Raw genomic sequence first — 15,463 nt, 5'->3', positions numbered from 1 at the left:
TGAATGAAAGAAAAAAGAGTAAATAAGAACTATTCTAGGTTGGTTGAAAAATGGCTACACTTCATCTTGTATTCAGCCCATTCAATCAAAAATGCAGTCTGTATCTTCACCTCTTGTGTCTGGACTGGGTTCATCACTTGATTTGACCAAGGACACCAAGGGGGAAGTGATATTGTATCTCTTTAAAGCGTACACCTTAAGGAAGCCCTGCATTTTTGTGCAATTTCTCTTGGAGATACAATAAACCAGGGCTTGCCTGCTGGAGGATGAGGGGCAAAGTACAGCTGAGGCCGGTCTGGAAGGGTCAGTGCTTCTCTAACCTGTCCAATAATTTCACATTATGACCACCCCAGCTGAGATCTCTGAAACCTAGTGCATGTGTGCATGCTAAGTCACTCAGTCGTGTCCGATTCTTGTGTGATCCTATTATGGACTGTAGACCGCCAGGCTTCTCTGTCCATGGGATTCTCCAGGCACGAATACTGGAGTGGGTTGCCACCCTCTCCTCCAGGGGATCTTTCCAACCCAGGGATCGAATCCACATCTCTTGTATCTCCTGCATTGCAGGCAGGTTCTTTACCACTAGCGCCACCTGGGAAGCCCCTGAGCCTAGTCCAGAGTTCAAATTGGTAGAATCATCCAGCTGACCCATAGATTTATGAGCAAATATAAATATGTATTGCTGTATGCCATTGGAGTTTTTATGGTTGATTTTTATGCAGTGTTATTGTGGTAACAGATAATTAATACAGGAATCAACAGAAGGACAAGTAATCAGTATTATGCAGTTTGAATTCAATGTCTGGCAGGGTGACTGAGAGGAAGAAATGAAAGACATGGATGCAGTCAGTGCTTGACTCAGAGTATCATTGCAGGGGCTCCATAAATACTTGTTAAGTGAACTGCAGCTCGGAGGTGGGAGGGGAATGGAGTTGAGCCAAAAAAAAAACATTAAAAGAGAAAAGAAAAAAACAGAAAAAAGCATAAAAACACTTTGGATTCTGAGCTCCTTGAGGACAGGAGCCATGTCTCTAATCAGTGTTTTCACCCTCATCTCATAGCAATAGCATGTGCTGCAAACACTACAGGTATTGGTAATAAGGAACAGGAGGCTCAACAAACAAATGGTATTCTGCTCCAGGACTGGCTTCACTTGCTTTTGTAGAAAACTTTGTGATTTCTGCTCAGTTCAATGAAGGAAGATTTCTGTTAGCATTTTCTCTCATTCTGTTTCCCTAGTTGGATGTCAAGTAGTTCTTATGTCTCCAGATCTCTATTTTCAGTTTGCCTGTATTTGGAAAGATTCTATTTTTGTACAGTTGACTGTAGCACAGTAATCTGGGGCGGCCAGAGGTTTCAATAGAGCTTTAGGCCGCAACTTTTAAAAACTGTGCTCACTTCAGCAGGCTGCATAACAGCTTTAGAGAGATTGATATCCAGTTATTAACTTAATTTTTCTCTCTGTCTTAGTGTTGATTATTTCTGCTAGGTAACTAAAGAGGTAAAATCCTATTTTCTAAAATCTAAAACATTAGTGGTAGAGACAGTGGTAGAGGCAGAAAAGATGAACTTCTTTTTCCATGACACTAAAACTCATCTGAATCAAAGTTGGCAGCTTTTTGGACCCTTTTTCAATTGAATCCATGCTGGGGTGCCAGGTTTTGGATCTGGTCTCCTTAATCAGGACTGCCTTCCCTCACATGCCCTGCCCACTCCAGTCCCATATTGACCAGCTTGCTTTAAGAGCTAAGACTCTGGAGCCAAACTCAGTTCAGTTCAGTTCAGTTCAGTCGCTCAGTCCTGTCCGACTCTTTGTGACCCCATGAACCACAGCTCACCAGGCCTCCCTGTCCATCACCAGCTCCTGGAGTCCACCCAAGCCTATGTCCATTGAGTCGGTGATGCCATCCAACCATCTCATCCTTTGTCGTTCCCTTCTCCTTCTGCCCTCAATCTTTCCCAGAGTCAGGGTCTTTTCCAATGAGTCAGCTCTTCGCATCAGGTGGCCAAAGTATTGGAGTTTCAGCTTCAACATCAGTCCTTCCAATGAACACCCAGGACTGATCTCCTTTAGGATGAACTGGTTGGATCTCCTTGCAGTCCAGGGAACTCTCAAGAGTCTTCTCCAACACCACAGTTCAAAAGCATCAATTCTTTGGCGCTCAGCTTTCTTTATAGCCCAACTCTCACATCCATACATGACCACTGGAAAAACCATAGCCTTGACTAGACAGACCTCTGTTGGCAAAGTAATGTCTCTGCTTTTTAATATGCTGTCTAGGTTGGTCATAACTTTCCTTCCAAGGAGTAAGCGTCTTTTAATTTCATGGCTGCAATCACCATCTGCAGTGATTTTGGAGCCCAAGAAAATAAAGTCTCACATTGTTCCCATTGTTTCCCCATCTATTTGCCATGAAATGATGGGACCAGATGCCATGATCTTAGTTTTCTGAATATTGAGCTTTAAGCCAACTTTTTCACTCTCCTCTTTCACTTTCATCAAGAGGTTCTTCAGTTCCTCTTCACTTTCTGCCATAAGAGTGGTGCCATCTGCATATCTGAGGTTATTGATATTTCTCCCGGCAATCTTGATTCCAGCTTGTGCTCCTTCCAGCCCAGCATTTCTCATGATGTACTTTGCATATAAGTTAAATAAGCACGGGGACAATATACAGCCTTGACGTACTCCTTTTCCTATTTGGAACCAGTCTGTTGTTCCATGTCCAGTTCTAACTGTTGCTTCCTGACCTGCATACAGGTTTCTCAAGAGGCAGGTCAGGTGGTCTGGTATTCCCATCTCTTTCAGAATTTTCCGCAGTTTATTGTAATCCAAAGTCAAAGGCTTTGGCATAGTCAATAAAACAGAAATAGATGTTTTTCTGGAACTCTCTTGCTTTTTCAATGATCCAGCCAGACTGCCTAGGTTCTAATCCCATCTCCTTCATTTAGTGGCTGTGAATTCTTGGTCAAATTACTAAACCTCTCAATACCTCAGTGTTCTTAACTGTCAAATAATAATCATAATACTAGTATTTACTGTTGTTGAGATTTAGATGAGAATCTACTTAGAAGGCCCAGTGCAGTGCCTGGCATAGAGCAAGTACTTGTTCTATGTTAGTGGTTATGATCTAATCAATTAATTGAGCTGATAACCAGTTAATGTATATATACTTTCCAGGTGTATTTGCTTGTAGACTAGTGTTTTTGTTTTTATCATTTTTTACTTGAAAATAATTTCAAATTTTTGGAGAAGCTATAAGAATAGACCATAGAATACCCATATATTGTTACCTAGATTCACTTATTGTTAGCATATTACTCCCTTTGCTATATCATTCTTTGTCTCTTGGTGCATGTGTGTGTTTTCATATATGTGTGTTAGTCACTCAGTTGAGTCCGACTCTTTGCAACCCAATGGACTGTAGCCCACCAGGCTCCTCTGTCCATGGGATTTTCCAGGCAAGAATACTGGAGTGGGTTGCCATCTCCTTCTCCAGTTTTCATATATATGTATATATAAAATTTTTTGGAATGATTTAAAAGTAAATTGCATATGTCATCAATTTTTATGCCTAAATACTTCCCAAAGAATAAAGATAGTCTCTTACATAATCACAGTGTAGTTGTCAAATTCAATACACTTAACATTGATATGATATTCTTATCTTGTCTGTATTATAGTTGTGTCAGTTGATCCAGTTATGTCCTTTATAGCATATTTTCTTCTAGTAAAAGATCCAGTCTGAGATCAAGTACTGTCTTTAGTCATCATGTATCTTCAGTCTCAGTCAATCTCGAACATTTCTGTAGCTAATTTTTGTCTTTTGTGACATATTTCAATAGATTGTTCAACATTTTGAGTTTGTCTATTTTTTTCCTCATGATTATAGTAAAAATGGGCATTTCTGGCTGGAATACTGCACAAGTGAGGCTGTGTCCTTTTCAGGGTGTCACACCTGGAAGTGTCAATCTTCCCTCTGGTCATATTAATATTCATCACCCTGTCAATCATCCAATTTCTCCTCTGTATAATTACTATTTTTCCCTTACAACTTCCAAGCTTTTTGTGGGGAATCACTTTAAGGCCATGCAAATATCTTGATCCTCATCAGATTTTCCTCTTAGCTTAGTATTCATTGATGATTCTTAACCTGATCTATGCAAAATATTGATTTTACAATTCAGGGACTCTGTCCTTATTTACCAGTCAGTGTTTGGTGTTCTGCTGTAGGCAAGAGTCCTCCCTCCTATGTCAATATTTGCTAATGGCTCCTTTCCCTAATGTGGAAATGTTTTGGTAATTTTGTTGAATTCATTGAATGTATATATGTAAGTATTTAGGTCCTTCCTTCCCTCTTACCTTCCTCCTTTGCTCCCTCTTCCCCTCCCTCCCTTTTTTTCCTTCCGCTCTCCCTTACTGATAAGGATTCATGAATTTCTGTTTTTCTCAATGATTTATAATTCACTATTCTCCTTAATTATTTTGGTGCTCAAATGGTCCCAGATATGGTCAATGGTTTTTGAAGTCAGTTTCTCAGTTGCAAAACTTCATAAAGGTCACAGAAGGATTCACTTTAGGGTTGAGGTAGGCCTGTATCACTGAGAAGTTGTATTGCTGTGGTAGCTGTGAGGTTTTTCTACAGATGAGGCTAATCTTTCCCAGTAATCTGAAAACTACATTGGCTTTGTTTTCTTCAGATGCTCAAGAAGAGAGAACATTTGTTTATTGTACCTCCTGCCATTCCTTTGCAGTTGTTTCACAGAGACCAGGACAAACTATGGAATTCTCAAGTTCAGGCTTGTTCAGAGATACAAGGAAAGACTACAACTCTTTTTCACTGGGGGCTCCAAACTCTTGGGAAGGGAAATTTCCTTGGTCCAATTACAGCATGATTATCTCCTTTTTTTCTCTCAGGGAATATTTGACTGTAAAATTGATGCTGTAACAGTAAAAAAGCACCTGGTAATATAGTGTCACAGCATATTTATTACTCCTGGCACTTATTATACCACAAGATTTATTTTAGGCATTAATTCTACTTTTTGATGCAATGCTCAAAGCTGTTTCTAAATCTCCATGTTAGGTAAAACTGATTTCCTACATTCCATAAGATCTACATTGAGCATCTTCTGTTCTAAAAAATAGCCAAGCTGCCTTTCTGTTGAAGTTTCACTAGCTATGAAAATAGCTATCACTACCAACACTTACTCTGTGTAGGACATTGACATAAACACTGCACTTATACTGATCTGTTAGGTAAATTATTATCTCATTTTACAGATGAGGAAACTGAAGTACAGAAAGATTAAGTAACTTGCCCAAGATCACACAGTGGCTAAGGTAGAATTGAATCCAGTCAGTATGATTCTAAAGTCTAATGTGCTAACTGCTAAGCAGAGACAGGTGAAGGGGGTTGACATTTCTTGAAGTTCTTAACATACCTGATATAATGAATGAATGCAACGAACAGGCATCCCAAGTAGAAGGAGAAGAAGATGAGGAAACTGAGAAGAATGGATTTCACATAAACAGATCCTGAGGGAAGAGAAATAGATCTGGTCAGGATGTCCTCAGGAGAAAAGGGGACCATGTTTGAGACAGGACAGCTTCACAGGCCCATCTGCATCACACCCATTCTTAAATCCTAAAATAATTCCATTCAAGGCAGGGAAGCTACTGGAGGTCACCCAGTTATGGTCCATAAATGACCATAAATCGCTGCCTTTCACAGTGATGACTTCCTTAGGGGAGCTGGGAGGGACTTCCTATATACTAAATCATAACTGACTTCCCTTTCTTTCTGTAAGGAATTTAACAAAATGCTTTGATTCTCTCTTCTATCTCTAAGATAAACGTTTGTTTTCTTATGATGTTTCTCTGGAAGGATGACATTAGTACTGAATGACATGATCTCCTTCTTGACAGGAATCTCTCCACTGAATCCCGGTACAAGGAGAAGAGGGCAGCAGAGCATGAGGGAGTTAGACAGCATCACTGACTCAATGGACATGAATCTGAACAAACTCTAGGAGATCTTGAAGGACAGGGAAGCCTGGTGTGCTTCTGTCCATGGGGTTGCAAAGAGTTGGACACGACTTAGTGACTCAACAATAACAACCAAAACTGACCTTTAATGGAAGGAACAATGGTCACTTGAAGGTTCTTTGCACGTTGTAGATTCCAAGTCTGGTTTTCCTTTTCTGGTAAAAAAAAAAAAAGAACAAAGCACAATGGGTCAGATACTAGGTTCCTGGCCTCTCATCTGAACAGTTGTCTAAAAACTATCCAGGATGAATTCTGGTTGCTAAATTTTCTTTTAGCAAGAGCTACATGAAAACCAAACCACCAAACCATCAAACCGTCTAATACTCTTTGGTTAAAACTTTCCATTTGACCTTTGTTTGGGTGCATTTTGGTAGCACCAAGTGACTTAATTGAGAATGTAGCTCCATTTCTTAAATGAAGAAGTCTTGACCTTTCTGCTCATATCACCTATGACTCAATATACCATGGAAATCTGAGGAAAACAGCTGCAAAAATAAAGAGCTCATTCATCTTTTGGTTTGCATTTTTCTAGCCAGTGAGAATTTGTTTTTCTTATATAGCCATTAAAAGACTTGTAGTTTACAAGAACATTGGATGTTGGCAAAACTCTAGAGTTATGTAACTAAGAGATTAAAGAATATATGAGGAGGCTCAAGCAGGAGGGGATATATGTATACATTTGGCTGATTCACATTGTTGTTCAGCAGAAACTAACACAACATTGTGAAGCAAATATATTCCAATAAAAATTAAAACAGTGCTTAAAAAAAAGAATACATGAGAAGAATATTCACCTGAATACCAAGAGAACAGTGTTACACTCAACAGTAAACACTCTCCATGTTAGTCACATATGGCCCATCAGCTGTTGAGCGGTCCATGTTTTCAATCAACAGCCTTTTCCATTGCCATGGTAATTAGTGGGTAGTTGACCACAACCACTGTATTGTGCCTAAGAGCTTACACATTGGGTAAGTTGTCAATTGGGATAAATTGCCCTACTTTGCTTACTTACTATCTTGAAAGGGACAATTTTGGCAGTGGGAATTGAGAATTCTGACTTTTCCTGGGGAAATGATGACTACTGATAAATATAGATGACTCCATTACTGCTAGCTACCAAAATGATCTTAGAAAATGGACCTTGATTTGCTGTATTAAAATCATTATTTGTGTGCGTGTGTGTGTGTGTTAGTCACTCGGTCATGTCTGACTCTTTGCGACTCCATGGGTTATAGCCCACCAAGCTCCTCTATCTGTGGAATTCTCCAGACAAGAATATTGGAGTGGGTAGTCATTCCCTTCTCCAAGGAATCTTCCCGACTCAGGGATTGAACCTGGGTCTCCTGCATTGCACAGGAATTCTTTACCACCTGAGCTACCAAGGAAGCTCCATTACTTCATAGTAGTAAATATTTGTTGAGTAAAGAGCCAACTTGCCTCATATAGTCTGAGGAAGTACAAGACTTAGAAAAGATTCAAGGATCAATAATGTCTTGAGATCTATTATTTTCTTCCCTTTATTTTTTTCTCAAGTACATCTCAGACTGCTTTGCCAAGCCACTGCTGATAACCCTGACTTCTTGGAACTAGAGATGGTTGAAAGGGATCAGAAGGGGCCAAAATGAACTGTTTGGTTCATTTCCATTCCATTCCATTACGTTTTTCTACATAGCTAAATATTCCTCACTGTTGCTTACCCTGGATGAAGAAAGATCCTCCACAGGCATAATCTTCTGGTTTTATCACAAACACCACAAAGAACTGCTCACCTGGAAAATCTTTCTTCTGCATAAGACATAAAGATAGTGAGAGAAGAAGGGAGAAAATTCATGGTGGTGGGGGCAAAAAGAAGGAAAGAGAAAAAAAGTAAAGTTCACCCCTCTCACTAATTCCTTAGAAAGGACTCTCACATTCCCATGATCTACTCCAGGTTAGCCATAATAAAATAATTGTTATATCCAAGAAATTATGTAGATACACTCTTCTGATTTCAGTCTGTCTTGTGCTCACTTGAGTGCTCAGAATTGTATAAAATATATGTCAACAGCCTACATATTAAATTCTTCAATAAACTTTATTTTTAGAGTTGGTTTAGCTTTTTATAGTTGTATAGCTTTTTATAGTGTTTTTATCTTAAAATTCAATGGTAAATGACTTTCTGAAAAGTCATGTAGTCAGCAGATAAATTAATTTAGGTTAGGGAAGCAAATACTCAATTTAGGAGACCTGAGTTATAGTCCTGGCTTTGACTTTCTCTGAGTGAGCTTCTCTGTGTCTCAGTTTGTTATCTATGAATGAAGCATGGTTGACTAGATAATGTTTAAGATCTAGCATATTTATACTATTTTGACTTTATATTATTCCCAAATTTCTGATGTTTAACCTACCGAGAAAATGGCCCAAGACTGAATCAGGAGTCCAGAGAGCTGTACTAATTTATTGCCAAATACATTCAGAGTAAGAAAGTACTGATATACTCTGTACGTCATTAATTTACTGTCCAGATGGTGTAAAAATCTGAGTGTCCTATTATGCCTATTTTTTGTCCTTTTAAATTTGGGACTATATAATGCTGAGGTGCTAAGGAAAAGATACTAAAACAAGAGCAGATATTTCCAGTATCAAATCTGAGACATTAAAAATTAAAGCCTGACTAATAGAAGTTTTTAGGTCTGATACTTAAATTATAATTAACCTCTCCTCATTCATAGCCTGTTATTCAATAAACAGTATCTCCTTACCTAGAGAACATATCAAATTGCAGGTACCTCAAGTAAATACCACTCTAAAGGCAGGAACAGAATCTCTTTGAAAATATGCTGGCATGATGTGTATATATTTTTGCTACAAAATTATCATTGAAACAAAAATTTAATTATAATACCAAAAAGGCAAACTTCTACACAAATGTGATTCATATTCCTTTGAATTTACCTATTCTGTCCAGAGTTGAAGTTCTCTTTTGGTTACTGTCACTAGTACAAAGTATCAAAATATGTGTCTTTTAAATTGAAATATACTATTTTCAGGTATCTCAGTGGTAAAGAATCTGCCTGCCAATGCAGGAGAAGCAAGAGATGCAGGTTTGATCCCTGGATTGAAAAGATCCCCTGGAGGAGGGAATGGTAACCCACTCTAGTATTCTTGCCTGGACAATTCCATGGACAGAGGAGCCTGGTGAGCTGCAGTCTGTAGTGTCGGAAAGAGTAAGCAAATGAGCATGCATGCAAACATAGTTGATTTACAATATTGTTTTAGTACAATATATTTAGTTGTTTTAAATTGATCAGATAAGCTTTATGCTAAATTGGCACCGCCCTCGCATTGAGTAGACTGGAATCTTTCACCCTTACCTCTGTAAGCAATCTGTCAGACACCTCTCCTGCTGCGTAACAGGTTCCCAAGATTTCCCAAGGGGAACAGGGCACCTGGTAGAGTAGCATTATCCACCAGGTATAGCAATCTTTGTTTTGAAATCAATCAGAAAGGAAAGAGATTCAGCGTATACAGTGAGCGGTAATCCTTTAGGTTTCTCTAAATTCAGTGGGTGACCAAACTGGTTCAGTAGGTAACCTGATTATAAACTTTGTCACTGACGATGATGCCCACAGAAGTGACGTCTCACCTGTAGTGTGATGGCAGCTTTCTTAGTCATGGACTGGTAGACACCATTAAATTCCACATTGTGGTCGAGATCATATACTGGGCACTGTCATGTGCATGGGGGATAAAAAGGGAAACATCACTAATGTCATATATACATACCACACATACCACCTGGATCACAGAGGAGGGGGTCCTTACTGAGCCAGAAACCATGAAGAGTTTCCTCCCAGAACAGTCATGAAATAGTTTTCCTAAAATTTGGTGCCTTGTCCTCTGAAGTCAAGGTCACTTTATATTAAAATTAAGGAGAACATAAAAGATCTGTCCTAAAGTATATCACACCTTTCCCATATTTTATTAGTACTTTATGAGACAGAAAGGGCCTAATGACACAACAAAAAATTCAAAACATAGAACAAGCGGTAGGTTTCTGTTTTTCTTGTGCAGTTTACAACTTGGTCTTCCTTATTCTCTGTCACAATCATCCCGCCTTCCCTTCCTTCCTTTGTTCATTTTGGTGAAGAGTCAACGTCTCTCTGTCTCCCCAGATCAATGTCTATAAACACATACTGTGCATTTATGTGCACAAGATGCAGCTTTTAGTATTTAGCAGTATTTACTTTGTACTGCTAAATACAAAGTAAGTATTTAGTACAAAGTAAGTACAAAGTACAAAGTAAGAGGATGAAATGGTGCTCACGCTCTCATTTATCCTGAGACAATATAAAACTCCATATTGGAAGGTTGACAAGTTATGAAACTCACCATGATATTCTGGACTGAGACAACAGAGCATGGGTAAGCCAATGTAGACACGACTTTAATGATAACCGAGTCTACGTCTTCAGGAAATTTGTACAGGAAATACTGAGAATTAAAAAAAAAGATAGGATTTGTTTATGCTAAGAAATGTTTAGTCACAAACATGACTTATTCTCATGAATCAGGTGGTTTCCTCTAATATGAGGCACAAAGTTCAGATGTAAATCTCAGTAAGCCTCCAGTAATTCAGCCAGTCATTCATCTCTTGCATATTGAGCAGATGCTCTGTGCAGGGCTCAGATACTAGGAATACAGCCATGAGCAAGACAAAGGAGCCATTTAATACAACATTGCTGTATCATTTTTTATGATATTTATTTCTCAACTAAAGTTTGCTACACTTCATTCCAATTTCAACTTAAGAAGATCCCCCCACCCTTTGAGTCAGAGATATGTGAAATGTTATAGGAAACAAAGTTTACCTCTATGTGGTCATTTTGAAATATGAACTCTTCCTTGAAAGGCAGACAAGCTTGTTCTTCAAGAATCTTAACCACCTTCCCATAGGCAAGGATTAGCACTACACCCACCTTTCCCCTAGACTTTTTTTTTTTTTTTTTGCCAAAGAATCTATTTCTTGGCTGGAACTCAGTGAGATGACATTTAGATTCAAAGACCAAGCCCTACATCTAGGCTCCTGAAATATGTTCACAATTTTGTGCAGGCTAAGATATCTTTAAAAGTATTTCTCAAATATCAGAATAAGGAAACTAGATTCAAAGACCAAGCCCTACATCTAGGCTCCTGAAATATGTTCACAATTTTGTGCAGGCTAAGATACCTTTAAAAGTGTTTCTCAAATATCAGAATAAGGAAACTAGATTCAAAGACCAAGCCCTACATCTAGGCTCCTGAAATATGTTCACAATTTTGTGCAGGCTAAGATACCTTTAAAAGTATTTCTCAAATATCAGAATAAGGAAACTAGATTCAAAGACCAAGCCCTACATCTAGGCTCCTGAAATACGTTCACAATTTTGTGCAGGCTAAGATACCTTTAAAAGTATTTCTCAAATATCAGAATAAGGAAACATTTATAATAGAGGTTATACTATTTACCTACTTAGATTACCAATTCACCAGAAAAATTTATTAACTCTAAGGCTATGGTTTTTCCAGTGGTCATGTATGGATGTGAGGGTTGGACTGTGAAGAAAGCTGAGCATCGAAGAATTAATGCTTTTGAACTGTGGTGTTGGAGAAGACTCTTGAGAGTCCCTTGGACTGCAAGGAGATCCAACCAGTCCATCCTAAAGGAGATCAGTCCTGGGTGTTCATTGGAAGGACTGATGCTGAAGCTGAAACTCCAATACTTTGGCTACCTCATGCAAAGAGTTGACTCATTGGAAAAGACCCTCATGCTGGGATGGATTAGGGGCAGGAGGAGAAGGGGACGACAGAGGATGAGATGGCTGGCATCACTGACTCAATGAACATGAGTTTGGGTAAACTCTGGAAGTTGGTGATGGACAGGGAGGCCTGGCATGCTGTGATTCATGGGGTCGCAAAGAGTTGGACACGACTGAGCGACTGAACTGAACTGAAGTTTTAAACATGTTGCTAATAATGAAGAAAGGGGACTTCTTCCCAGTAATTATAAATATAGTAACTGGTTGAGAAGCTTGACATGAAATACATGGTTAAGACTTTGAGGAAAGCCAGACAAAGATGCCACAAAAAAAAAGAAAACTACAGGCCAATATCACTGATGAACATAGATGCAAAAAATCCTTAACAAAATTCAGCAAATAGAATCCAGCAACATAATAAAAACATCATACATCATGTCCAAGTGGACTTTATCCCAGGGATGCAAGGATTTTTCTATATCTGCAAGTCAATCAATGTGATATACCACATTAACAAATTGAAAGATAAAAACCATATGATTATCTCAATAGATGCAGAGAAAGCCTTTGACAAAATTAAACATCCATTTATGATAAAAACCCTCCAGAAAGCGGGAATAGAAGGAACATACCTCAACATAATAAAAGCTATATATGTGGTACATATACACCATGGAATATTACTCAGCCATTAAAAAGAATTCATTGGAATCAGTTCTAATGAGATGGATGAAACTGGAGCCCATTATACAGAGTGAAGTAAGCCAGAAAGATAAAGACCAATACAGTATATTAATGCATATATATGGAATTTAGAAAGATGGTAACAATAACCCTATATGCAAGACAGAAAAAGAGACACAGATGTACAGAACAGACTTTTAGACTCTGTGGGAGAAGGTGAGGGTGGGGTGTTTAGAGAGAACAGCATCGAAACATGTATATTATCAAGGGTGAAACAGATCACCAGCCCAGGTTGGATGCATGAGACAAGTGCTCAGGGCTGGTGGACTGGGAAGACCCAGAGGGATCGGGTGGAGAGGGAGGTGGGAGGGGGGATTGGGATGGGGAACACATGTAAATCCATGGCTGATTCATGTCAATGTATGGCAAAAACCACTACAATACTGTAAAGTAATTAGCCTCCAACTAATAAAAATAAATGGAAAAAATAAATAAAAAATAAAAAATTAACTTAAAAAAAAATAAAAGCTATATATGACAAACCCACAGCAAACACTATCCTCAATGGTGAAAAATTGAAAGCATTTCCCCTAAAGTCAGGAACAAGACAAGGGTGCCCACTTTCACCACTACTATTCAACATAGTTTTGGAAGTTTTGGCCACAGTAATCAGAGCAGAAAAAGAAATAAAAGGAATCCAGATTGGAAAAGAAGAAGTAAAACTGTTTGCAGATGACATGATCCTCTACATAGAAAACCCTAAAGACCCCACCAGAAAATCACTAGAGCTAATCAATGAAAATAGTAAAGTTGCAGGATATAAAATTAACACACAGAAAGCCCTTGCATTCCTATACACTAACAATGAGAAAACAGAGAAATTAAGGAAACAATTCCATTCACCATTGCAACGAAAAGAATAACATACTTAGGAATATATCTACCTAAAGAAACAAAAGACCTATATATCAAAAACTATAAAACACTGATGAAAGAAATCAAAGAGGACACAAATACATGGAGAAATATACCATGTTCACGGATTGGAAGAATCAATATAATGAAAATGAGTATACTACCCAAAGCAATTTACAGATGCAATGCAATCCTTATCAAGCTACCAATGGTATTTTTCACAGAACTAGAACAAATAATTTCACAATTTGTATGGAAATACAAAAAACCTCAAATAGCCAAAGCAATCTTGAGAAAGAAGAATGGAACTGGAGGAATCAACCTGCCTGACTTCAGGCTCTACTACAAAGCCACAGTCATCAAGACAATATGGTACTGGCACAAAGACAGAAATATAGATCAATGGAACAAAATAGAAAGCCCAGAGATAAATCCATGCACCTATGGACACCTTATCCTTGACAAAGGAGGCAAGAATATACAATGGAGAAAAGACAATCTCTTTAACAAGTGGTGCTGGGAAAACTGGTCAACCACTTGTAAAAGAATGAAACTAGAACACTTTCTAACACCATACACAAAAATAACTCAAAATGGATTAAAGATCTAAACATAAGACCAGTAACTATAAAACTCCTAGAGGAGAACATAGGCAAAACACTTTCCGACATAAATCACAGCAGGATCCTCTATGACCCACCTCCCAGAGTATTGGAAATAAAAGCAAAAATAAACAAATGGGACCTAGTTAAACTTAAAAGCTTTTGCACAACAAAGGAAACTATAAGCAAGGTGAAAAGACAGACTTCAGAATGGGGGAAAATAATAGCAAACGAAGCAACTGACAAAGAATTAATCTCAAAAATATATAAGCAACTCCTGCAGCTCAAGTCTAGAAAAATAAACAACCCAATCAAAAAATGGGCCAAAACACTAAACAGACATTTCTCCAAAGAAGACATACAGATGACCAACAAACACATGAAAAGATGCTCAACACCACTCATTATCAGAGAAATGCAAATCAAAACCACAATGATGTACCATCTCACGCCAGTCAGAATGACTGCTATACAAAAGTCTACAGATAATAAATGCTGGAGAGGGTGTGAAGAAAAGGGAACCCTCTTACACTGTTGGTGGGAATGCAAACTTGTACAGCCACTATGGAGGACAGTGTGGAGATTCCTTAAAAAACTGGAAATAAAACTGCCATATGATCCAGCAATCCCACTGTTGGGCATACACACCAAGGAAACCAGAATTGAAAGAGGCACGTGTACCCCGATGTTCATCACAGCACTGTTTATAATAGGCAGGACATGGAAGCAACCTAGATGCCCATCAGCAGACAAATGGATAAGAAAGCTGTGGTACATATACACAATGGAATATTACTCAGCCATTAAAAAGAATACATTTGAATCAGTTCTAATGAGGTGGATGAAACTGGAGCCTATTATACAGAGTGAAGTAAGTCAGAAAGAAAAACACCAAATACAGTATACTAACGCATATATATGGAATTTAGAAAGATGGTAACGATAACCCTATATGCAAGACAGAAAAAGAGACGCAGATGTATATAATAGTCTTTTGAACTCTATGGGAGAAGGCGAGGGTGGGATGATTTGAGAGAATAGCATTGAAACATGTATATTATCATATGTGAAACAGATCGCCAGTCCAGGTTGGATGCATGAGACAGGGTGCTCGGGGCTGGTGCACTGGGATGACCCAGAGGGATGGAATGGGGAGGGAGGTGGGACGGGAGTTCAGAATGGGGCACACATGTATACCCATGGCTGATTCATGTCAATGTATGGCAAAAACCACTACAATATTGTAAAGTAATTAGCCTCCAATTAAATAAATTAAAAAAAAAAAGACTCTAGGAAACCAAACAAAAAAGCCCCCATATCCAGACTTTAGTAAATCTATCACTTTGAAGGAGCAGTGAAACCCATTAAAACTTCATTTTGCATTCCATCATCCTCTTTACTAATCTTATCCTGAGAACCAGAGCAAGGAAAATAGA

At 38.4% G+C, this 15,463-nt stretch overlaps 1 protein-coding gene and 1 long non-coding RNA gene across 6 annotated transcripts in view; one reads left to right on the top strand and one right to left on the bottom strand.

Moving 5' to 3' along the window:
• Positions 1-6,378, top strand: part of LOC136173762 (uncharacterized) — a 38,828-nt gene extending 32,450 nt beyond the window's left edge. Inside the window, exon 4 of the long non-coding RNA XR_010664281.1 lies at positions 5,927-6,378. This is a non-coding gene — a long non-coding RNA (uncharacterized lncRNA). The remainder of the gene's footprint in view (positions 1-5,926) is intronic.
• Positions 1-15,463, bottom strand: part of SIDT1 (SID1 transmembrane family member 1) — a 99,717-nt gene that overhangs the window by 40,885 nt on the left and 43,369 nt on the right. For 3 of the 5 annotated variants that reach the window (XM_065943658.1, XM_065943659.1, XM_065943657.1), the window contains exons 5-9: positions 10,421-10,522; positions 9,675-9,758; positions 7,747-7,834; positions 6,130-6,201; positions 5,443-5,536 (exon numbers count right to left, since the gene is read on the bottom strand). In XM_065943658.1, the coding sequence (XP_065799730.1) occupies positions 5,443-5,536; positions 6,130-6,201; positions 7,747-7,834; positions 9,675-9,758; positions 10,421-10,522 (440 nt within the window). The remainder of the gene's footprint in view (positions 1-5,442; positions 5,537-6,129; positions 6,202-7,746; positions 7,835-9,674; positions 9,759-10,420; positions 10,523-15,463) is intronic. The other 2 variants (XM_065943660.1, XM_065943661.1) reach the window with 2 other exon arrangements.

The sequence above is a fragment of the Muntiacus reevesi genome, chromosome 8, assembly GCF_963930625.1.
Source record: "Muntiacus reevesi chromosome 8, mMunRee1.1, whole genome shotgun sequence".
Classification (NCBI taxonomy): domain Eukaryota; kingdom Metazoa; phylum Chordata; class Mammalia; order Artiodactyla; family Cervidae; genus Muntiacus; species Muntiacus reevesi.
This window is presented reverse-complemented; position numbering and strand designations above follow the sequence as displayed.